Below are 24,166 nucleotides of genomic sequence, written 5' to 3'. Positions count from 1 at the left end.
TCCAGGCTGGGGACAGGCAGTGTCCTCGTGGCGATGCTGGGGAGAGGAGTGAGCCCGTCCGAGGCCACTGGGAAGAGCAAGAGGGTCTTCACGCCCCGGGAAAGGCTGGTGTGTCGTTCCCCCCCCCCAACCCAGCCAGCCCAGCTGTGGTTGGGCAGCAAAACCCTCGCGCGGAAACCCCCCACCTCCGCACCGACGGGGCTCGGACCCCCACCCTCACCCCTGGGGACAAAGCCAAAGAGATGAGACAAAGGGGTTGGGGGAGCGGGGTGGGGGGACAGAGACGCCCACACAACTTCCCTGCTCAGCCCCGATTCCTGTTCACATCTTTCCAAGCCTGATTTAGGGGAGAAGGACGGCAGCACTGGGCAATGCAACCCCCCCCCACACCCAAGCCCATGCACCACCGTCCCTCTGCGCCATATCACGACAAAGGTGGGGGTCCGGGGTGCAGACCCCACGGGGCCAGGCCAGCCCTTCCCATCCCCTGCAGCCCCGGTGGGTGCGAGCGCATCCCATGTGCCGCCGGCAGCGCAGCCCGTCCTCTCACCTTGAAGACGGAGCTATTTTTATCGGAGCTCAAGAGGGATGTTTCCCAGCAACCTGCCTTTCTCCCCGGCTTGAACACCAGCTGCCGGACCCGGTGCCCCCTGCTCAGCCCTCCCGGTGCCGGTAAAGGGCATGGGGGCTCTCAGCATGGCTGGGACCCTCCGCTGGGCACCCAGCAGCCACGGCCGGGCGAGCAGAGCAGCCTGCGCCAGCCGCCCGTGGTCCCCCATCCCCAAGGCTGGTGGCTGCCTCCGCTAGCACCCCGGTTTGGGGTACCAGGCTCTGCTCCCCAGAAAGTACGTGGGACCCCACAGCTTTTGCTCGGAGGTGCATTTTTAGGTCGCCTGGGGCTGTACCAGCACGGAGGGGCCAAGGGAGCAGGGCAAGGGTTGGCGGGGTGAGGCAAGGGCAGAGCATCCTGCATCTCCCCAGGGCTGACAGGATCCCTGCGGGATCCATCCTGGGAGGTGGCAGTGCTGCGGCAAGGAGGGGACAGAGCTCGGGCCCCACAGGGGGCAAGGGCAGAGGACAGCCATGGTCCCCCCCTCACTGCGGTGTGCTGGGCTGTGTAAGCACAGAACAAAGCCGAGAAGAATAAAACGCAGCTGCAAACCACTACAGGCTCCCTCAGCCAGGGACTGCGGGCATCCCCCGGGCAGGTTTAACCCTTGTTGCCAGGACTAGCGGTCCTGTAAGCACCGCAGACATGGTGGCAAGAAGGATTTCTTACACCAAACCCATTATTTCTAACAAATAACCCTCCCAAACCCATGAAGTCCATCCCTAAAGCCTGGCCTCCCTGGTTCAACCTGGCGTTACGCAGGCAAACGGCCCCATCCAGGAGCCACGTCTCTGGGTGACGGCAATAGCATCTCCCCAAAGGATGCTATTGCCCGCCCGAGGACCACGGAGCGTGGAGGAGAGCAGCGCGGCCACAGCCGCCACCAGCTCCTCACCCCGAAAGCAGACCCGAAAGCACCCCCTCGGAGCCCAAAGGGCCGGGGTGCAGCTGCCTTCCCCGAGCAGGGTAATTGCACCGGAGGGAGATGCTCTTCTGGAGATGGAGAAAACCCCACCGGCGCAGAGAGAAAAGTCAGTTGTAATAAGGTTCCTTCCTCAGGGCTGGTTCCCTTTGCTCCAGGAGGGAGGTCGAGTTACTCCTGTCCCCGGAGCGGAGTCGTCTTATTTTCTATGTGTGCCGCAGATGCGATGAGCTGGGCGAGAGGGTCCTCCCTGGGGCCAGTCGCGGTCCGGGCAGGCGTGGGGGGTGACAGGGTCCTGTGTGTCCCCCCACCCCCACCCTTGGGAAAGGAGCTGGGAGCGAGCCCACCCACCAGCGAGTTTAATTAATATTCATCTGTCGCTTCCTAATGGGAAACTGTCTCTGAGTCACACTGACATTTCCCTGGGACAATGGTAATTAAGCACCTGGGTAAGAGAAATGTGCGGTAATAGAAAAGTTAAGTTTTCTTAACTACATGAGTGAAAAGCGGGTTCGGCGAGGAGGGGGACGAGCGTGCGCGCGTACCAGGCTCCTGCGAAAGCAAGTGGGAGTTAATGGCAGCTAACGTCACACGGCGCTGCCACTCTGCCCTGACACCCCCAGCCCCTCCCCGGGGGGCTCACCCCCAGACCAGACAGGGCACCTCGAGGGTGTCCGGCTCCCCGTCCTGGGACGGGGTAAATCATCCCTACGGGCGGGACGAGCTCTGCCAGCCTCCTGGGCTGTCCTCGAGCAGGGGGACCACGACCCAGCGCTGCCAGTGGGAGCATCCCATGGGATAGCAGTCGTTCCGCTGCGGTTCCTCCAGCACCGTCAGCTTTATCCTATTGAGTGGGACAGGACTTTTCCAGAAATGGCTCCATTGCTCACTCTCTCTCCTGGCCCTAAAGCGATGCCAGGCTGCTGCGGGCAGGGCAGAAAAGCGGCCTTTTTGCAGACAGACGCAGGCATGGGGCAGCAAGGGCTGCCTGCAGCTGCTGCCGGGCGAGGGATGCGCCGGCTGTATTTTCATGGGCCACGGGAGGCCCCGACAGCTCTGTGGGAAGAACCGCGGAGGGGGGCTAAACCCAGGTGGGGGTCTGCTCCCAACCGCTCGCGGGAGCCGTGCGGTCTCTGATTGACCGCAACAGCACCGGAGCGAACCTCCGGCAGCTGCACCGGCGCGATCAAGGCAGATGCCAGGCGGGCAGCGCGGAGCCGTGGGAGGTCACCGCTGCGGTGGACGCAGCAGCTGGCAGAAGAGTGGCGTGGGACCAGGAGCCAACGCAGCCCCTGCCCGTGTCACGCCGTGGTGGCTTGAGGTCACCACGCAGCCCAGGCGGGCACACGTGCAGGCACGCGGTGACCTCTCTGCGTGGGTAAGCGGCACAAGTGGCCACTCGACGCCAGTACAGAAAGCGGAGCCCACGTAAACAGGGCGTAGTCGTGCCGCTGCCATCGTCCCCGCCGCCGGCACGCACCGCGCCAGGCTGCCGAGCGGTACCAGGAGCACGGGGCTGCGGCACGGGCCCCGCTCATTTCCCGGCCTGGGAGGTGAAGTGACTCCATTTAAAAGCAAATTGAGTTCAAACCACTTGCAGGAGCTGCAGCCTGCGTCGTGCCACCACGCTGCAGAGGGTCAGCCCCACCGTGGGAGCCATCGCCCGCCCCACACACCAAGCCCTGGGTATCGGTGGCTCCGGAGGTCTCCGTCCCCCCCAAGGGGGGGACACACACACCAGCACGACGCAGCCCAGAGCTGCTGCGGCTGTGCGCTCGCGGCGGCACATGCCTCAGAAGTGAGTCAAGAAACCAGTCATTTTTAGAGCTCCTTTGTAAACCAGCTCTCCTTGACCGTCCGCAGTGTCAGCCGCTAACGTCACCCATGCGGGGGGCAGGAAAATGCGGGAAAAGCAGCTTGAAGAAAAACTATTAGGGGTTTGATTGCCATTGCCCCCCAAGAAGCCCATGGGGAGCAGCATGGCAGCGCGCAAAGCTCCCAGCCCCAGCTGCCCAGTGGCAGGATTAGACCCTCCCCTCCCCGCACCACCCGGGGTGGACAGATGCTCGTGAAATCCCCATCTGGGGGGGGTGAAGAGCAGTTTGGGGACGGCGTGCGGGACAGGGACCCCCGCGTGGGGACACGGCCATCCAACACCACCTGCCCACGGGAGCAACGTGGCCAAACCAGTCCCGTGGGGAGCCAGGACCCGAGTCACAGGGGACGTGCTCATCCCGGTGGGGGGCCCACCCGGCCCCCGGTGTACGGCATTCACCGTGCCCCGTTTTTGGTGACCGATGCATTTCCCACGGGCACCCAGTGGGTGCTGGGCCACCCCACGCCAGCCTGCCGGGCCCCAAAATCCCCCGTTGCACCAACACCCGCCCGGTCCCGGTCCCCAGGGCGGCGGGGGTGACGTCCCCCGGGATCTCAGCGACTTTCCCGGGGAACTTCCAGCTGGAGCCCCGGGAGCAGCGGGGATCGGACCATCCCCGGTAGGGCCCGGGAAGGGTCCCCGAATACCACGGGGGCTCTCAAACCGGCCCCAAGCCCCGCTCTCGCCCTTCCCGGTACGGCTGTACAGCTCCGGTGCACCGACACCCCCCTCCTCATCCCGTCCCGGCTACCGCCAGTGCTGCCGGTACACGGCCCCCGGGGGCCATCACCCCCCTCCCCGGTGCACCGAGCGTCCCGTAGCGGTGGGAGGGGGGGCGGGTCACCCCCGCCGTTACATAAGGGGTTACGTCAGGACGCGCAGCCCCGCTCTTATCCCGCCGCCGCCGCCGCCGCCCAGCCCGTTCACACGCCGCCGCGCAGCGCCCGGTTCGGACCACTCCCGCCGCCGCCACCGTGCCCCAGGTGAGCCCCGTGGACCCGGGCCCGCGCCGCCTTTCCCGCGCCGCGCCGTGCCGTGCCCGGCGGGGAGCAGAGCGAACGGACCGGACCGGACCGGCCGCCACCGGGCACCGCCGCCCCCATGTCCGGCCTGTTTACACCGGGGCGGCGCGTACCACAGCGGCGGGGGGGGAGGAGGGGGTCGACCGCCACGCCGAAGCCCCCGCCGCGCTAAGACGCCCCCGGGCGGCTCACGCTTCCCGGTTACCGGACGTAGCGTAGGGGAACCGGACCACCGCATCCCTCCGCTGGGGAGAGGTCGGGATCCCGGTGTGGCTCCCACCTTCCCCCCCCCCCCCTCCCAACCCCCACCCGCCACCGTGGTTCGTCCCGCAGCGCCGCGATTGGCCGAGCGCTTAAAGGGGCAGGCAGGGCGCGCTTTTCCGCCCTCCGACGCGGCGGCGCGTGCCCCCTCGCCGGCGCGGCGCTCCGCGGGGGGGGCGGCGGCAGCGGTAGCGACGGCGGCGGGCGCGCGGCCCCCCCCCCCCCCCCGCAGCGGCGCCATGGAACCGGCGGACGGCGGCCGCCGTGGGACACAAAGGGCAGCGCGGCGGCGGCGGGCGGCAGCGCGGCGGGGCCCTATGGCGGCGGAGGCGGCGGCGGTAGCGGCGGGGCCCGGCCCGGGTGGTGGTGGTGGTGGTGGTGGTGGTCGCGGTCCTCCACGGTACAGCCTGTTGGCCGAAATCGGCCGCGGGGCCTACGGCGTGGTGTACGAAGCGGTGTCGGGCCGTAGCGGCGCCCGGTTGGCGGTGAAACGGATCCGTTGCGACGCCCCCGAGAACGTGGAGCTGGCGCTGGCGGAATTCTGGGCCCTGACGAGCCTCCGGCGGCAGCACCCCAACGTGGTGCGCTTCGAGGAGTGCGTCCTGCAGCGGCACGGCCTGGGGCAGCGCATGAGCCACGGCAACAAGCGCAGCCAGCTCTACCTGCGCCTCGTCGAGACCTCCCTCAAAGGTATCCCACCCCACCCGGGGCACCCCGGCACTGCTGCCGTGCCGAGGAGTTGTTCCTTTCCCCCTTCCCGGTCACCCCGGTGGCGTCCTCTCCCACCCCCAAGGCCTCCTGCCCACCCCAGTGTCACCCCAGCTCCCCCACCCCTGAGCAGCCTGGCTCTGCCACCTCCCCGATGTCACATCCATGCCCCCCCAGCAGCAGGTTAACTTCTGGGACAACCCCCCCCCCCCCTTTGCAGGACACCCCATTCCGCTGGGACACCCTTCTCAGACACCCCCACCACCACCCCCCCAGCACCCTTCTCAGACACCCCCCCCACCCCCCCCCAGCACCCTTCTCAGACACCCCCACCCCACCCCCCCCCCCAGCACCCGTCTCAGACACACCACACCCCCACCACCCCCCCAGCACCCTTCTCGGACACCCCCACCACCCCCCCAGCACCCTTCTCGGACACCCCCACCCTGGGCAGACCCCTTGCCCCCCTCCCCCCCCAGCATCTCCCTATTGCTGAAATCCCTCCTTGGCATCACCTGCCCTCGAGAGGAGCACCCAAAGTTTGCCCCCCGGCTTCTCGCAACACCTCTCCCTCTACCTTCGCTCACTGCTTTGACCAGTTTAACCACCCCTGGGCTCCCCAGGCTGCACCCCGGGTTGTCCCAGTCTCCTCTGTCACCCCTGCCAGCCCTGGGGTCCCTCTGTACTGCAGCAGTACCTGCCCCAGGCACGCTCCCATCATCTGCTTCAATCCTGTCCTTTTAGGGCTCCCCCGCAGCGTCCCTCTGTTGCCCCCAGCACCCTTCTTTGCTGCCACCCACCCCAAGCACACCCTGGGGCCCCTGCTCAGCATCACCTGTCCTGGGCCCTGCCCCGTGCCGTGCCCTTGGGCTCTGCCTGTGTGTCCCCTCCACTCACTGCCCTTCCTCTGTGTGCTGCTTCTGGGGACACCCTTCCCTAAGCCCCCACCCCGTGCCTTGGCAGCCCTGTGCCCTGCCTGTGGGGTCCCTCCCTGTGCCCTGTACCTCTGCAGCACCCCAGCCCCTCCTCCTGAGGGACCCCGTTGTCACTTCTAGGCTCACACCCAGCCCTGGGGAGCATCCCTGTGTGCGGCCCTCAGCCCTTCCTTGTACTCCCTGCCGGTGCTTACCTCCTCCTCCTCCATTACACCCCCCACTCCTGGGGGCTCCCTTCATTACCCTGATCTGCACCACAGCACATGCCTGTCCCGTGGGGACCTTTACTGGTCTCTGCCCCACTCACACCAAGGGGACATCTCCCCTCTCTCTGCCCGACACACAGTCCCGTCTCCTCTGAGCACCCCAAGCCTGCTCCCTTGAGCTCTTACGGCTTTGGGACTGTTCTTTGTGCTCTCCTGTCCCCATTCCCCTCCCAAGTGCTGGCGTTGTGGGGACAGCCCTGGAAGCACCAGTGCCTGTAGCCTGGGCTGACTTCCCCATCTTCCCCTGGGGTCCCTCAGCAGCGTCACAGGGCTGGCAGGGGTCACCTTCCGCCACAGTTGATGACTGTGATGGTGACATCTCCAAAATGCTCCCTCCCTCCCTTTGCTCCCTTGGCTGCTTGTCAGACCCAGCTCTGCCAATGTGCAGTGAAGATGTGGAAAAATACCAGAGCCCTGTATCCTCGATGCCCCCATGCCCCCCAGCTTGCCGCAGCCACAGCCAGCTCACCCGCACCACCCCCCCCTCCCCAAACTTGTGTGCCAGGACTTTGTATGCTCTTTGGGGAGCTCAGTCTCCCCATGCCCTCCCAGCTGAGCCCCCTGCTGTAGGCAGACTCCAAACCCTGTGCCAGGCACAGACTTGATGCAAGGCTGCTGAGACGCATTCTCCGAGCAAACCTCTGGCGCTCAGACTGCCCCTGCCTTACCCGTCCCCTCTGCACTCCTGGGTGGACATGTCTGGACCTGCCTGGCTCTTCCCCCATGCAGATGTGGTCCTGCTCTCCCTTCACATTCCATATACAACCACCCAAGACAACTTCCCCAAGAAGGGCAGTGTCCTAATTTCTGTATAGCCTGGGTGCTTCCTTTATGTGCTCTTGCGGGCATGACTCCCTGGGAGAGGAGCCAACTCTTCCCTTTGGCTGTGTGTCCAGCTGGAGCAAGTCAAGCTCCTTCTAGCAGGTATGAGGGTTTCCTGCCCCACTTTATCATGTTGCACACCCCAAGAAGAGGTGGCATGGCTTGGGGAAAGCTCTTGTTTAGCTATAGGTGCCTCCCATCTCTAGGTGAGGAGAGACCCCTCTGACTACCCTGCTGTGGGGAGGTCTTTGCCTGCCCGTCCTGCTGCAGCCCTCTGAAGAGGGGAGCGGAGCTGGGCTCTCCAGCCCAAGGCTGGAGAGCTGCAGTTTCACCCCCCAAACCAGAGTGCATCCTCCACTCCATCTGCCTTCCTCCTGACTGCCCTTTGGGTTGTGTCATGCTGGCCACAGGCTTGGGCAGAGGCTGTGCTCCCTGCCTTCCCAAGCTTTGGGTCTGATACAGCACCCATAAATATTTTCAAGACAAAAGCTAGAGCTAGATGAGCCTCCCAGGTCTGCTTGCTCTCCTTCCCTGCCCACAGCATGCGGGCTGTGAGCATGGAGCTGCTGTGCTGTCGCTCTGGCCGAGGTAGCCGGCACGTAGCTGTGCTGCCGTGCCATTCTGCACGACCGCAGCTGGGCTATTTACGGGCCTGCACAGATGCTGTGCCAATGCGCCGGGGCTCAGGGCACGGCGGGGATTAGTCGGAGACTTTCTGAATCGGGAGCACAACTGTCGGGATACCGCACGATGTTGGGTCTCAGCTACAGTGCGGAGCCTGAACCTTCATCATTTTAATGAGATGTAGAATAATAAATTTAAGGGCAGAGTGCAAAAAGGAAGCTGAAAGCGCGGCACTGAGCCTGGAGGAGAGAGATGTACTTGAGCAATGTGCCCTCATACATGCACACCTTCAGGGCTTGTGCACAGCCACGTGCCACTCTTGTTTTTCCTAACCCATAGCAGTGATAGAGCTGCCTTAAGTGAACAGGTATAAGGTGTTGCTTTCTAGCATGTCACCCGTGGGGCCACCAACTTGCCACCAGTGCTCAGTGTCACTCATGCGCTGCCCTGGCATCGCCCATGCATGTTCCCATCAGTCCAAGCACCCAGGCTTTGTGCCGCCAGCTCTCATCTCCCTGGCGCAGCCTCTTTGCACAGAGGGAGTCAGAGGTTACGTGCAGCAGTGGGGAGTAGGATGCTGGTTCTGCTGTCATTAGATTTTTTTTGATTTTTTAATTTTTTTCTTTTCCCCTGTGATGCTAAGCAAATTAGTAAGCTGTTAATGAGCTCCCAGGATAGGTCATGGGAGGGCTGCTGCAGGGACAGATTGGTTAGCATGTGCCATCCTGTGTTCGGGCAGGGAGCGTGCAGGGATGCTCTCTTCGTGATGGAGAACAGGTCTGGCCTGTGGTCTGCATCTCTTCAGCTCCTGGCTGCTTGACTCTGGTTTGCTAACATCTCATCTTTAGGAAGCGGCTTGCCAACTCTTTAGGTTTAAAGCTGTTTGTTTTGAAGGCAGGAAGATGATTTAACAACTAAAACACTTTCAGATTATAGAAAGAAAATGAGGAAATATTACTCTTGGCTTAAGCCTCTCCTAGCAGCGCTCCACCCAAAGTGAAGTGCATGGTGCTTGCAGCTACTGCTGGGTCAGCAGCATTCTCCCTGTCCGTGCTGAGGTTCAGGGGCCAAGTTTTAAATCGGAGCCTTCGTTACACTAAAAACAAGCCTTGGCTTGTTGGAGCCGGCAGGTCCTGGGTGAGGCAGTGTTTGAGCTGCTTCTCTGTGGGAAGGGGCTGTCGGCAGCGCTGCCGTGTGAATGCTCTCACCCTCCTACCTGTGTCCCCTGGCCTGATGCTCCTGGCTGTGTGTGGCTGGCACGGGGCTCTGATGTGCTCCTCATCGTGGTGCCGTTCCTGGCTGAGAAGAGCCAAACTCTCCTGCTCCCCGTGTTGGGGCTGTATGGATGCTGAGGGGAGCAGGAAAGCAAAGTGCCCCGCTGCGGTGTCGCTGGGGTTTAGCGAAGTCGAGGTGTGGGGGGCAGCAGTGTGAGCTGGGGCTGTCCTGGCTGTGCAAAGGGGTCTCCCAGGACGAGCAGCCTCTGCTTCGGTTTCCATGCCATCATGCTTGTCTCACCAAAGGGTGACTCGCACCAGAGAAGCTGTTTTTCCTGGTCAGCGTTTTGGTGTCCAGAGCCAAGCTGTCCTGTGCTGCTCCCAGTTGGCCCTTGGGTTTGTGTGCTGATCCCCCCTCCAGCACTTTGGGGGTCTCATTTGGCTCCTCAGAGTGCACCCAGTGCCCAGTATCTCCAGCCTGTTCATGGTCCCTCCCATCCCCCAGACCTAACCTTCATCTTCTGCTGAGGGCAGGGAGGTGCAGCCAAATCCCTCTGTTGTGCACTTTCATTTCCATAGCAGTAGCCATGGATACAGACTGTTTGTGCAAATAACCAATATTCCCACCCACACTGATCACTGGCCATTGCAGGCACGGGCGCCGGGCAGCCCAGGGCTTGGTGTCCCTGGTAGTCCTTGGCTTTACCTGCTGCTGGAAGTTTGCTTTCCCAGATGCTCTCTGGGGCTTTGCTAAAACAAAACCCAACTTTGTCAAATGGGTGGAGTTAGTTAACTGCTTTCAAAATACTTGGATTCATTTGTGTGACTTGTTAACTGTGGCAGAGGCGAGTGGTGTCCTCCAGCTTCTCCCTTACGGTGCTTGAGGGTAAAAAAACCTAGCTCCTAGAGCAAAACAATATCCTGGTTGTGTGCGCAGGCTCTGCCTGTCACCTAGGTGCTCTGTGCAGGTGACCTGGGGTCTGGCAGAGGGATTTGCATCCTGGCGTCAGCTGATTGTGCCAGGTCTGCCGCCGGCGCTCCCCGAAGCATCCTGGCATCGCATCGCCACGATGCTTCGGGGAGCGCCGGCAGCAGACCTGGCCCCGTTTGCTGATATGATGCTGTTGTATTTCTCCACGTGTCTAGTTTATGTGCAAGAGTGGTTTGCCTCAGCTGGGGGTTTGTGGAGTAAAACCTAGATGCAATGAATTGGACCTGAGATGCTCAGCTTGAAGAGCTCAGCGAGATGTCTGGTGAAGGAAGAAGCTGTTTGGGTCATAATCTTGAGTAGCAGCACTAATGAGCGAGGCAACAGTTATTCTAAGTGTGGCTGAGGTTGCACTTAAATGTTGTTTGATAGTTGGGCCTCCAGTTTCCTCTCTTTAAAGACTTGTTGGCACTTAATGAAAGCTGTATGAAGTGGCAGAGCTCCCCTAGCACAAACACAATGCTTAAATGCACAGATTTAGTCCGAGAAGAGCCAGCATGCTGCAAGGCTTTGACACTGGTGTGACCGCTCTTAGTGAGGCTGTACTGGCACAGCGTTAAGGGGTGTGATTTACTCCCCACTTGCAGTTATACTAGTAAAGCATAAGGTACGAGCCAGCCTTTGCCTCCTGCAGCAGAGCTCAGGTGGGAGAGCTGGCATTCACATAGAACCGATTTTTTTCCCATAGACTCGCTGCTAATTGTGCTTTTAGTGTCTGCTGCTTTGGCTCTCAGAGCCTGGGGAGAATTGCCTGACGGTAGCACAGGAAAATAACCCTCTGCTTCCAGGTTCCCTGCAAGCGCCTGAGAAGGAGCATGCTCGATCTCACTCACATGCCTGCACTTTGCTGGGAACAGGTCCCTGAGCTGGCTCCCAGGCAATGGGCCCAGATTAATGTGTTGCTGGTGCGTGGTGCTCAATGGGATCCTAAAGCACTTGAAGCTACAGCAGTGCCAGCATCACTGCTGGTAGCCTGCAGTGCGATAGGTCCCAGTCATGTTCTTAAGGCCTTTACTAACTGCTTAAACCAGACCTGTTCCTTGCCTGCATTGAGTTAGTGTGGACATTTTGTAATGTGTCTGAAAAACCCACTCTTGCTTTTGTCCCTTTTGGTTAGGTGAGAGGATCCTGGGCTATGCAGAAGAGCCTTGCTACCTGTGGTTCGTTATGGAGTTCTGTGAAGGGGGAGACCTCAACCAGTACGTGCTCTCACGAAGACCAGACCCGGCGACAAACAAGAGCTTCATGCTGCAGCTGACCAGCGCCATTGCCTTCCTACACAAGAACCATATTGTCCACCGGGACCTGAAACCAGACAACATCCTGATAACCGAGAAGTCTGGCACCCCTGTTCTCAAGGTGGCTGACTTCGGGCTGAGTAAGGTCTGCGCTGGCCTGACTGCTCGGGGCAAGGAGGGTGGGCATGAGAACAAAAATGTGAATGTGAACAAGTACTGGCTGTCTTCAGCTTGCGGCTCCGATTTCTACATGGCGCCCGAGGTTTGGGAGGGACACTACACCGCCAAGGCTGACATCTTTGCCCTTGGCATCATCATCTGGGCCATGATTGAGAGGATAACTTTCATCGATGCGGAGACCAAGAAGGAGCTGCTGGGGACCTACATCAAGCAGGGGACCGAGATTGTGCCCGTTGGGGAAGCGCTGCTAGAAAACCCAAAGATGGAGCTGCACATCCCTCAGAAACGCAGGACTTCCATGTCTGAGGGGATCAAGCAGCTCTTGAAAGACATGTTGGCTGCTAACCCACAGGATCGACCTGATGCCTTTGAGCTTGAAACCAGAATGGACCAGGTTACATGTGCTGCTTAAATTCAGGGCAGGGCACTGCTGTGCTTTGCAGCTGGGTAAGTGATCTGCAGTTTTTGTATTATTCTGTCTGCTGTACCAGCCTGATAATGTACTTTGTAGTGGCACAAAGGAGTCTTTTATGTTTCCAGAGCTATTTCTATAGTGACTCATCAGAGCACTGCTTCTGAGTTTTTTTTCCCACCTATTCTACTGCAAAAATAAAGTAGAGGTGGGAAAGAGAATTAGCAGCTGCCCATCCCGCTGCTGCCCAAAGGCCCAGCAGAGCTGGCAGGGCTGGGCAGGAGCCTCACTCCTCAGAGGTTCTGGCCAGTGGCAGAGACAGGCTGGTACACGGCAGAGACCTGCGAGCACCCTTGGACATCAACTTTGGATACATCTGTTCTCCCCCAGGGGCAGGGAAGGAACTGCCAGTTCTGCCTTCTCTGCTGCATGGTATAATATCTGTGGTCAGTGCTGAGAGCACCTCGCTGTCTTGCACAGTCCCCTTTCCCTCTGAGACTCAGACAAGACACCTTGGGGCTTGGCTGGCTCGGTGAGCAGGCACCGAGTGGAGTGGCAGGTCTGTCTCAGCACAAAGCTGTTTCCTTTGCTTTCACCTATGAGGCACGTGGGTCCGTCTTGTGGGTCTGTCTCGTCTCGTTTCGTTTCCTCGCTAAAGGCTGGACTTCCTTGTGGTGTGAACTGCAGTTGCCCAAACGAAGTAGGATGCTTTGGTCTCCAGCATCTGAGTTTGTTGACCTGCATCTGCTCAGGAAGGAAGCTTACAAAACAGTTGTGCTCAGACTGAGCTCGGCTCCATTCAAGCAGAGTCCCCTCCCTGCTCCCCCCCACAGCTTGATTCCTAAATAGTCCCAAGTTCAGAGGTTGTGGTCCTGAGGTCTGGGTGGTCACGCATGGTCTGGAAGGATCCCCAGGGACATGGGGTAGCTGGCGGTGTCAGTAACCAGTGACACTGAAGGACTGGGAGGTGTTGCCTGCATGGCAAAGCTGTCTGTAAACAGGAGCTGTTACTAAGGATTCTCTTGGCCAAACACTTCAATGAAACTGAAAAATTACAGATTACAAGGGCTGAAGCTGATATCTTCCCAGCCCAGTTTTTTTTCTTAAGCTCCTGCAGAGCTGCCTGACTGTTGCTGGTCACAGGAGACCTCTGAAAGCCTGCTTGTGTCAGGTGCTGGCATTGCAGCTTGGGTCCCAGCCCTTATCTCACCCTCCAGCCACACAGATCCTGCTGGACCAGAGCAGACCACAGATAGAAGAGAGCAGAGAGGGATGAAATGGCTGCCCTAGCCAGCAAACACCCGGCCTTCAGCCTTGCAGTCGATGGCCGTGTGCCTGGCCCGCTCCCGAAAGCAAGCTTTAACCAGCAGCAGGGCAGTGGGGAAGGTGCAGGCATTTTGGCAGGTTTTGCTAAAAAAAAAAAAAAACCAACCCAAAAAACCCTCATCGCTGCCCACCTGAGGGTTCCTGAGCTTATGTAAAGCGATGTGCTGCCCATCCCCTCTCTGCGTGCGTGCCCAGGTAAGCTTTATGCTCTTTGCAGAGAAATAGGAATATAGAAATGGAAAGGCCCATGGGGTAGGTCTAGTTCTGTCACTGCTGGTTTATCCAAACTGATCCACAGACCATCCCCTCCGCACCCTGGCACAAAATATTTAACGCCCTTAAGATCTCCAGCGCAAATAATTGATGTGACTGCTTCCGCATGGGGCTGAGGCTCCTTACTGGTCCCAGTGTAAGCGTGGGCTGGGGATTAGGGTGGGGAAGTGAATCTGCAGAAGTGTGAATCTGGAGAAATGTGAGTCTTTAAGACGGGTGCGATAAAAGACCTGGGGCAAAACCAGGGCACCCCACCTTGTGTCCCAGGGCGAGGCGTGGGTCTCTCCGGCTGTCGGGAGCAGCTCTGCTGCGTGGCGGAGGGTCGGGGATTGCAGTTGCCATCTGCGATTGCTCTGTGCTGACACGATGCTGCTGAGTTATGCAACCAGCCCGTGCCCTCCGGGGAAAATTCATCCTGCGCATATCTGCAGAATAGTACATGCAGGGATAACAAACACCGAGGGGACAGTCCTACCCTGGGGCTGTTTGCTTAAAACCCAGCTGCCTTCTGCAACCCCCCCACCCCCCCAAGCCTCTCTCCATCCGTGGCCGTGAGTCTGCACCGATCCTGCTCCGTCAGTGACACAGCTGCAGCAGAGATGGATGCACTTATATAACGCAACCTGGCATACGCAGCGTGGACGCTTGGCCCAGATAGGAGCCCAGCGCCAGCCGTGTGTTCACCGCAAACACAGAGCGTTGTGCCGTGGGGAGCATTCCTCTGGCTTTACGTTTATGGGGCAGGAGAATATTTGGTGTGCTTTCCTATAGGGTTTTTCTAATATGTTGTGTATTTGTGCGTTCAAATCAGCCGACCCCTGGCTGTTATTAAATGCAAATCTTAAATCGGAAACCTGCTTGAGAAGCTTAAAATGGGATTTAGAGCAGGGCCTGAATTCTGCTCTCAGGTAATTTAAGTTGACCGAGAAACTCAAGTAACCTCTTCCAACTTAATTGTGGCACTGGCGCATAGCTTAGAGTGCTGCTGGGTCATGCAGTGAGGAGCTTTTCCCCAGGACAGCTTCAGACCCTGCTCAGCCTTGGTTCATGTCATAACTTGGAAAACTGTAACCTTCCCTGACCCAGGCAAGCAGATTTTTGCTTATTCTTTGTTATGCCACTGATGTCTTCTGATTTTGCTTCATGTCCTAGCAGCTTTGCCTTTAGTTCTGCTACAGATGCTGCACACACCTGCCAGTCAGCAGGCTTCATGCTCTGTTACCCTTCCAAAACGCAGATATTAAATGTCAGTTCTCAGCCAGGGAAGTGTTTCTGGCTTGGTTTCTGCTGGACACCAGGGTTTCTGGGGTGGAGATGAGCCTACTTTATGTTTTTGCTGCCCTTACCAGTGCTGCTAGTAGCCCAAGGGCGGTAGGTCCAGCAGAAGTGAGCAGCATTTCCCTGGGCAAAAGAAAGGCCTTCTCTTTCTTATTTGAACACTGTGCTTCCCCACCTTCTGCAGAAGGAGTATCTCTAAAACCTGAGATTGCTGTTCCCAAAAGCATGCCTTTTGGGGAAGGAGGACAAAAGCCTTTCTAGTACAATTAGGGAGTGGCTGGATTGTGCTGGGTACATGCTGATCATCTTGATTACTGTGTGATAGCCCAGCACTGGCTGCGCAGTACACCAAAGAGTATGTCACCACTCCTTGTCGGTACTGAAAGGTTGGGGCCACTCACCTCTCTCCTCCTTTCCTGCAATGTGAACATCTTTTTCTTTGCGTGTCTTTTTTTTTGTAGCTGCCCTCTGAGCTCCCCAGGGCAGGCAAGGGGCCTCCCACAGACACTGCTTCAGTGAGACCCTCTAACATTGAGGTTTTGTGCAGTGAGAGCACATGCCTGTTTGCTGCTCGCTGGAGTTGCACCAGTGGTCTTGGCCACAGAAGCAAGGGGAGCAAGTGGCAGCATCACCCACCACCTACAGTTATCCATTTAAGAAACTTTGTAGGTTTAGTTCACATAGGACATCAAACTGCAATGGTTTTGATCAGTGTAGAAGGCAGCTTGTTCTGGTAAATCCTTCCATGGTATTTTCACTGTGGATAAAACAGTAGGTCTGATTTTTGCGGTGGATGCTAAAGGTGAACGGCAGGAATGTGTGCATGTGGTGTGGTGCAAACTGCCACATCTCAGGGGCTGCCTTCTGCAGGAAGGTGTCTGACAGCCAAGGCCAACCCTGTTCACTCCAGCGCTCCTGCCCCTTCTCTGTCACTGGTTTTGATCATTCTGGTTTCAGCTGAAAGCAACTGCGTTTGCATTGTTCTCCTCTTTGCATTTTCAAAATGCAACAGGAGCTGATGCTGAACAAGCTCATCTGTTCTCCCTGCATGATGGTGCCTATCCCTGGCGAGAGCTCTCTGGTGCTGTGCCCAACCACTCCTCAGCATCACTAATAAACTGCTGCCCTACAGAATTTCAGACCTGGAGGGCAGGGATTGGGCACACATCAGCAGTATCTCTGGAAGATGTCAGTGAGCAGGGCTGTTGCATCAAGCTAGGTCTTCTCTGTTAGTACCACTCAACTCAAATTTTACCATATGGTACAAGTGCCCTGACCCCATGGGCCAGGAACGGGTGAGCCAGTCAAGGAAAAGGATAGTGGCTTCATTTCTGAAACAATGGTGTTGGTTTTGACTTCAGACTATTTTCAGTGTGGTTTGTGAATTTTGGCACGGACCAAAGCCATGGGACAGTAAAAGTAAGGTCAGTTCCTCTTCTTGGCAGTAGCAGTGGGTGCAGCATTGCAGGCCCACCCTGCGGGGTGGTGATGTCTTTTTGGGCAACATTGATTCTACCTGTGGAGAAGCAAAGCCCTGAGGATGAACTGGATCATGTCACCTCTGGCCAGGTGTGTTAGCGTTTGCATTTGCTCACCGTCATCCCCCCTCTCCCTCCTGGGAGAGGCTGCTGCAGTTGGATTTAAGGAAGCTCCCAAGGAGCGAGTCACAAATCTAGGTACAGAGCATGAGGAAGAACTTAGGAGATAAAGCAGGCTCTCGGCCCCCTTCCTTTGCATCCTGTGTTCCCATGCAGGGGTAGATAATGTGATTAACATGAGAAGGTGCTGGGTTATCTCTCCCTCCCCTGCGCCGAGTCCTCTGATACCACGCAGACCGCATTGCCACCTCCCATCTCTGCTGTGACCCACACATTAGTCTTGTCTTCCTTAGGTGCTGGATGAGGACTCTATGGGCTGCTCCTTCATATCCTGCTGATGCTGAATGAACATTCAACCTGATTAAACTATAAGCAGCATCAGTGGAGGGATTAAAAGCTCTTGAACAAGCCCCTGAAACAACGTGCGTCAATGGAGTGAGCTCTCCTGTCTCAGAGCTGTGAGCTTGGGGCTGCTCAAGCAAGCGCCTTCGCTGAAAATGCTCCTACTCCAGGGAAGCACAAACAGAAACACTGCCCTACTTGCTAATGAAGCTGCACCGCAGGAGAAATCTTCCAGAAAATTCCTCACATGATTGCCCCTGACCTGATGTCTGGGTGCCTCTTGCAAGCCTGCCTTCTCAAACAGAAAGGCTTTTTTCTGATTGCTGCCTGCAAAGGCAGCATCTCCCAGTTAACCTCTCCTGAAAAGCTGTGTGCCTGTAGCCCTGGCTTCTGCTCCGAGCAGCAGAGGCAGCCTATTCCTTTAGAAATGTGTTCTTCAGGCATGGATTTCTTTAATGAGATTTCCTAAGGCTAAGGGATTTGAGTAATTTGCTGGGCAGTAGCAGGTTTTTTCAGCAGGTCTCTTGCTGTTCTGTTGCTGTCGCTGAGTATCTCTGCAGAGCCCCTCGCTCATGCCCAGTGGGAGAGGACCTGCCCCTGCTGAAGGGGGGAGCTAAATCCACCCCACCAATTTTTTCCATGTAACTTTCTGAACTCAGAGCTCAAGTTTGGGAAAAATTAAACTGATGTTAACTCCTGGAAAATTTACCACCTGTGCCTAGCACATGGGGTGAGGAAGAGAAGCAGGGCCCTTTCCTTGGGGTTGAAGGTTTGCAAGTATGTCAGTGACTTCCAGCCCCATCCCCTGCTGCAGGAAGCTCTCGAGGCACCAGTGGGCAGAGCTGACAGCAGCGGGGAGACCCCTGGGTCCCTCCATCAGGCAGATGGGTCCCAGCTTTCATTGAACCATCACCACTGGTTCCTGGTACAACCCCTGGCTTCAGTTCTGCTGGTCCCTCTGAAGGTTCTGACATCCTCAATGACCTATTTCCAATACAGAAGTGATACTGTGTGCATGTGTGCTGTTCCTCTGCTGGGTCCAGCCCTGCTGCTGGATGGGATGTCCACAGGGAATTTGCTGGGTTGCAAACAGACTGGATGGAAAATGCTGGTGGCTTATGTGCGGAGTTGAGCATTTCTGTGTCCCTGAGCTCGGAGGACAGGAGGGTGCAGTGCCAGCGCTGTGGATGGAATTGGTGCAGCACCCTTGGTGCTACAGGGACCATGGGGGATGCTGTACATTGGGGATTTGGCCAGAGCAGGGACCGGTACAGCAAAGATCTGCCTATTCTTCCCTAAAATCCCTGGCACTGAGCATCCTCGTGGGCTGTCGCAAGCACAGCACAGCCGTGCTGCAAACCCATCCTGCTCTGCTTTCAGTTGCACTGAAATGGATTTTAACCACCTCTTGCTGAGCCACTTGAGAAGCTGAGGCTGCTTCTGACGCACAGGGCGAGCGGTGCAGGGTGTCCCCGGTGTCACAGCTTGTTCCAACTTTCCTGGTGGAGGACCAGGAGCCAGTGCTCGTGGGCACATCACGTGGAGCCTCAAGGCTGGGCTCTGCTGCAGTAATGCTCATCCTTGTTCCAGCTAGGCTGTCACCATGATGAGCCCCACAGGATGGGGCTGTCTTATGGGTGTGCAGGGTGATGCTCTACCCCCAGCCAGCCCATCCTAGCTCAGCCCACATGCTGGGGCAGCTGGATGCATGGCTGCCTGAATCACTCCCGTGAAAGAAATGGCTGTAAACTGAATCCAGACTCACAGTGCCTGGATCGATAACAAAAGCACTGCAAAGTAGAGAGGTGTGACAGCACCCATCTCAGACTAACTGGGACCAGTGGGAAGGCTGTGGGAGTGGGCGCCCTCTCCGCAGTGGTGTCCTCCAGTCCTTCCATCCAGCAGCCGGATGATTCCACTACCAATCTGGTTACCATTGCACTGTCCACCCGGTGCAGTTGTTCGCAGGCATTGCTGTTCACGCTCATTGTTTGGGGCTGTGTAACAAGAAGGCATGCTCTTATCTCGAGTTCTCCCAGACCCTCAAATGGTGCTTTAATTAAGGCTTGGGAATGAAAGAGGTGCAGCGAGCACACTGAACCAGCGATCCTGCTTGCCTTACCTATGTGCAGTCTGGGTTGGGTGGCAGCAGGGGTGCTAGCAGGATGGTGTCATAGTCTAGTAACAGGGACAAAACCACTGACGTACCTGACCTCTCTCTCTCCTTTCTTGTTTTTCTTGCAGGTTAATTTACCAGGGACCCATAATCTCCATTATTTACGTGCAACGAGGGAAGTCAAAGATATAAGGGAAGATGATGATACAGAAGATCCCTGGTCTGCAGGATCTCTGGCAATGTGAAATCTTTGGGTGTTACTTTTTGTTGGGAAGAGGTGTTCTGGGGGTGTGGGAGGGGTCTGCAGGGGCCTGTAGAAGAGCACAAGCTGGCAACTGTCACACTCACGAGACTTTTAAACAAGATCCAGAGAGCATATCCCCTGCCCAGCCCTCCCCATGTCTCCTGTGCTGCCATTGACTCAGTAGATGTTTCTAGGGAAGATCTGGTTCCATAAGGAGGTGGGAATCGGCAGCCTGGCAGCGAGGTCTGCTGCCAGGCACCAGCTCCAAGTCCTACTGGGCACAGCTCTGGGTTTAAAGCTATTGCTTTCACCTAGGGGAAACAGGAGCAAAGTGATGGCTAGGCTTGCACTGGGAGTGCAATGCTGTAGAAAAAGTGAGTCTTTTGGGTCACATGTTCCAAGCAGCTAAATAATTTCATAGCTGGGCAGCTTCTGAATAGCTGGATGCTGCCCAGGCTATGAGCAGTTGACATTAAGATAGAATAGCATAAACAAGCTGGAAAGCCATTCAGCAAGGCAGGTCTTGAATGAAGGCAGACCTTCGTTCTCCCTGAGCTGGATTTCACTAGTGATGTTTGTTACAGTCTTTCTATATAGAGGGCAACGGGGAGCCCATAGATACATTTTCAGGTGGACATCATCTGCAGACAAAAGAAACAGAAAGCAGTCCACTTACTCTGATTCATTTAATGCCAAACTTCAGTTGTTAGGAACAATAATTGGCAGAGGAGGAGGTTTGGCCTAAATGGCTCAGGGGCTGGATTCTAGCTTCCCGCAAAACACTTTTCCCTGCTAGATAACTATCTCCAGGAAGCAAAAGGCAATGCTGCTGTTTAGGTTTGGTTACAGTACAGTACAGCTCAGGTAAGGAGATTGGAACCTCAGGCTGAGCAGTTAATACTCGATTTCCTTGCCTATATTTAGAGCAACACTAATATTCTGGGGCTGACCCCGTGTTGATGGTCTTTAGACTTTTCTCACTGTAAATGCAACGTAAAGCACCACCTCTTCTCTAACCTGCAGGTTCTGAACCAACTAAAACATTTCTCACCAGGCTAAATCACCCAGCAGCGGTTTGGGGAGTGGGCTGCTCTGGCCCAGCATCGCTCACAAACTGCCCAGGTGCTCAGCCCTTACTGCAGCTGGAGCTGGCCAGGGCCACGGGCAGAAGAGGGTCCCTCCGACCCCCTTGTCCCTGGCTGTGGGAACTGCTCCTGGCTTGCATGCAGGCTGCAGCTTTCCTGTGTCATCACTGGAAGGTTCCTGAACTAGCAGCACCTCCTTGTGTCTACTCAGTGTCCTTTGCTGACCTCATGGGAATGAATGGAAATGCAGGAAATTCAGGTGGGCTAAGGCAGAGCTAAAGCAGGGAAAGGAGGGAGGTTTGTTTTTTTCTCTTCCATATATTCCAGGACACAAATCTAAGGCTATCACTGCAGGAAGGCCAGGTCCCTCTTAGGAGGTTGATGCCAGAATGCTCCAGGCCATCTGTCTGTGACTTGTGAAGGTTCGGACAGCACAAATGCAGCACCAAGCCCCTGTTCCTACACTGCTCTTCTGTTTGTTCCTAGAGATGCTTCTGTGGGCTGTGGCCAGCCACAGCCAGACCATGACGGTACAGACTCCTTCCCCCAGGCTGGTTACTGGGGTTTGAGCAGTTTGGGGTTGGTTAGCAGGCGCTGTGCTCAGCCCTGGCCACAGAGCATTCTCAGGGGCATTGAACAGCGCTTTGGCTGCTCTCATTTCTCTCTAACTAGCAGCAGATCCCTGCAGTGGCTGTGCTGAGGAGCCGCAGGTGGGTTTCTCCCCCAGCTCCTGGGGAGGGCTTGCAGAGCGCTGCATCCTGCAGGAGGGCTGCAGTGAGATGAGAGCTGAACCCTGTAGTTCCCAAGTACAGCGTTAGTGCCCTGACCACCGGACCATCCTTCCTCCACCTGACAGAGCCTTTGCTCCTGACTGTTGTAACTGTTATAACCTAACCCTGGCTTGAATGGATGCAATTAAGAGGGCTTTACCCTCCCGGCCCTGCTTGCGTGGCTTTCCCTGCTGGAAGGGCCCCTCACCAGGTGTTACCATCCCAGTTCCTAGCAGGAGGTTTCCATGTGTGGAAACCAAGCTTGAAACGCAAGATGTGGAGGTGGAAGGGGGTGAGTGGGTCGCTCACTGGGACCCCTGTCTCCAGCCAGCTGCCAGCACCCTGCTCCTCTCTGGGGACACAGGAGCGAGCCTGGCAGGCAGCTCCTATTTGGAGAGCAGGCAGGCAGGCAGGGTCCAGGCAAGCCCGGGGAGGATCAACCCTCTTTGGTGTGCTGCTGTTTCAGGCCATCTTCAAACCACACGTCTCCACCTCAGCTTTTGCATTGCAGATGTGTTTTTAAAGCAGCTTGATGTTAGTGAGCTAGACCGTAGTGCCTTACTTAGGATTTAGCAAACACTTCCAAGGACAAGTCCTAGGGCTGCTAGCCTTTGGCCAATGTGGATGTTTCCCTGATTAGTTTGTCCTTTTAAGAGCATTTCTCCCTGATGATTTTGCTGCTGTTTGTGCTCGACTCCTCAGACTATGTGGGAACTTGCCTTGTGTTTACAGCTCCCAGCATCTCTCCTCCCAGTTACTTTGGCCCAGACAAGCACTCCCCCTAGAACAAGGTGGGAACAGGGAACAGCTCAAACCTGCATGTGCTATGGGATGGAGGATGTTTAGGCTTCTTTTCCCAGGTGGGTCTATCAGGCACCTCCTGCCCAACTCCTGCAGGCTGAACTTCTCCCTCCACTGTAGAAGTTTTTGGTATTAGGATGCGCCGCTGGGAAAACTCGAGCTTAAGCAAGCAGCATCAAGCCTGCAGCCCATTGCCCAGCCCAGGGCCAGGCTGTCTCCCTCTCTTCCTGGCCACAGCGAAGCCGAGCATCCAGGTGCCGGGGGGGGGGGCCTGATCAGTGGCGGAGGGGGGGGGGGGGGGCAAGCACCCTCTGGTGAAACCCTGCCACCCTCTGGGCTTGTGGGGCCCCAGCCGGTGCCTGTGCTGGGGGAGTGATTGTATGAAACTGTTTACTTTTGACTATGCTGTTTACAAGAGGGATGTGGGGTGGGTGGGGGGATCAAGCCAAGCCTCAGGAGGATTGGGAAACGTGTTATCTGCACCAGCCTACAGCAAGGCTGACACCGCTGGCATCGTGCAGGTGTCACGGGGATCTCCCAGCCAGCTTCGGTCCATGGGGAGGAGAGAGCAGAGGTGGCTCTAGCCTAGAGGGGTTAGATTAGCTCCCCCTTGTCCCCTTGCTGCTGTGTTTGAGGTTCAGCGGTGCTAGTGATGGATAAGTTACCCCTGTGGTCTTCCTTTACTCCTCAGGACCCAGCTCCTTCACATATCAGAGGCTCCCAGAGCCTTTCTGGAGCAATAAGACTTAAAACAAGCATTACCATCGTTGTGGAAATCCTCCGTTGTGTGCGTTGTATGTTTCCTCCGTATGCAGTACCGAGTCTGGGTTTAAGCCTGCCAAGCGTCACGGGGCAACTGCTTCAGGGCACGAACTGGGACATGTGTCCCTGTGCTTTCTGCAGGTCACAAGAGCAGGGAAACAGGTTGCTGCTTTCCTTCGTTAACCCCAGGCGTGCGCTCTCCAAGCCTCACACTACAGCTGCCTGGGGCGAGGGGGGACTTCTGGTCCTGTTTTGGTGACACCGCTGCAGGATGGGCTTGCGGTGCTCAGCCTCCCATCCCATCAGCCAGGCTGCGCAGGATCCAAAGCTCGGCAGAGGAGCAGCATCTGGAAAGCAGAGCCCCCGGCTCCCTTGGCAGCGGGATGCGGCTGGTGCTTATCCTGCTGGGTCCCTTGCCAAGGTGCTGCCGGGAGCCGTTGCCAGTGGTGGGGAGGGCTGTGCCGGCGGCTTCTCTGCTGCTCAGCTGGTTACTGGGCACATCGCAGCATGTGGCCCTTTGTGTCCAAAGGCATTTCACGCTTCAGAGCGGGGCGGCGGGTGCAGCTGGAAGGGAAGCGCAGGAAGCTGCTCTCTTCCAGCTGCGACCTGACAAATCCTGTTTCTCTGCAGTCTGGCCAAGTGCTTTTATCTCTGAGGGTGATGTCCAGGTTGCTGGAAGAGCTTGTAGGGGCCACATAGGAGTGCTTGGTGTCCCCATTCTGGCGCCTGTCCCCTCCCCAGAAGATGCCCAGCCCACCCTGGGCCTTCAGCTCACTCATCCAGCAAAACCCAGCAGTTTTGCAGAGGCGAGCCGCTTCCTTGCCACACCAGGGAGGTGCCGGGGCCCCAGCAGCGCTGGGTGAGCCCCAGAACAAGGACACCCTGGCCCAGCCTTGCTCCGGGCTCCCCCTGCTCCCTGCAGCCCCTGTGCTGAGCTAGCAAGAGGAAAAGGCTTAAACCCAGACTCCAAACTAAAGATAATGATACTAGTAAATGAATCTGTATTTTTCTTTTTTTTTGCACAGAAGCTGGTAATCTAGGACCTATGTGTGAACAACTTTATATAAATATTTTTTGTACTTGGTTTACTCGGGTTGGTATGAGACGTTCTATTTAAGTTCTTTAAACACTGTGGATACCCTGATGTGTATGAGTGGCAGAGGCTTTGTAAATTAAGAGACGTTTGTGTGAATAAAGCTATTTGATGGGGTTGAAAAGCCACACACAACTTGAAACACAAGCTTTGTGCGTTTGTCCTCAACCATGCTGCCAGCAGCGGGCTTGCAAGGAAGGGCAGTCCCCGAGCAGGGGTGGGTAGACCAAGGCCCTAAAGTGGTACTGGCTCCATCCCGGAGGACAGGTCCAGCTTAGACTGGGCAGGGCTAGCCGGCCTGAGTCCGGGGGCTTAGGGCACTAAACCAAGGCACAGTGGCTGGTGCCAGCCAGAACGTGGCTCCCTGGCACGTGGAGCCTGTGGCCGTTTATCCTTGCCC

At 57.1% G+C, this 24,166-nt stretch overlaps 1 protein-coding gene across 1 annotated transcript; it reads left to right on the top strand.

Annotated features, from left to right (window-relative positions):
• Window positions 1–205: 205 nt before the first annotated feature.
• STK35 (serine/threonine kinase 35) lies at window positions 206–23,902 on the top strand. The gene is made up of 3 exons (XM_049817422.1): window positions 206–5,381; window positions 11,366–12,113; window positions 19,140–23,902. The coding sequence occupies exons 1-2, from the start codon at window positions 3,830–3,832 to the stop codon at window positions 12,076–12,078; spliced, it is 2,265 nt and encodes a 754-aa protein (XP_049673379.1). The 5' UTR covers window positions 206–3,829; the 3' UTR covers window positions 12,079–12,113; window positions 19,140–23,902.
• Window positions 23,903–24,166: the final 264 nt, after the last annotated feature.

Source organism: Accipiter gentilis, chromosome 14 (genome assembly GCF_929443795.1).
Source record: "Accipiter gentilis chromosome 14, bAccGen1.1, whole genome shotgun sequence".
NCBI lineage: Eukaryota > Metazoa > Chordata > Aves > Accipitriformes > Accipitridae > Astur > Astur gentilis.
This window is presented reverse-complemented; position numbering and strand designations above follow the sequence as displayed.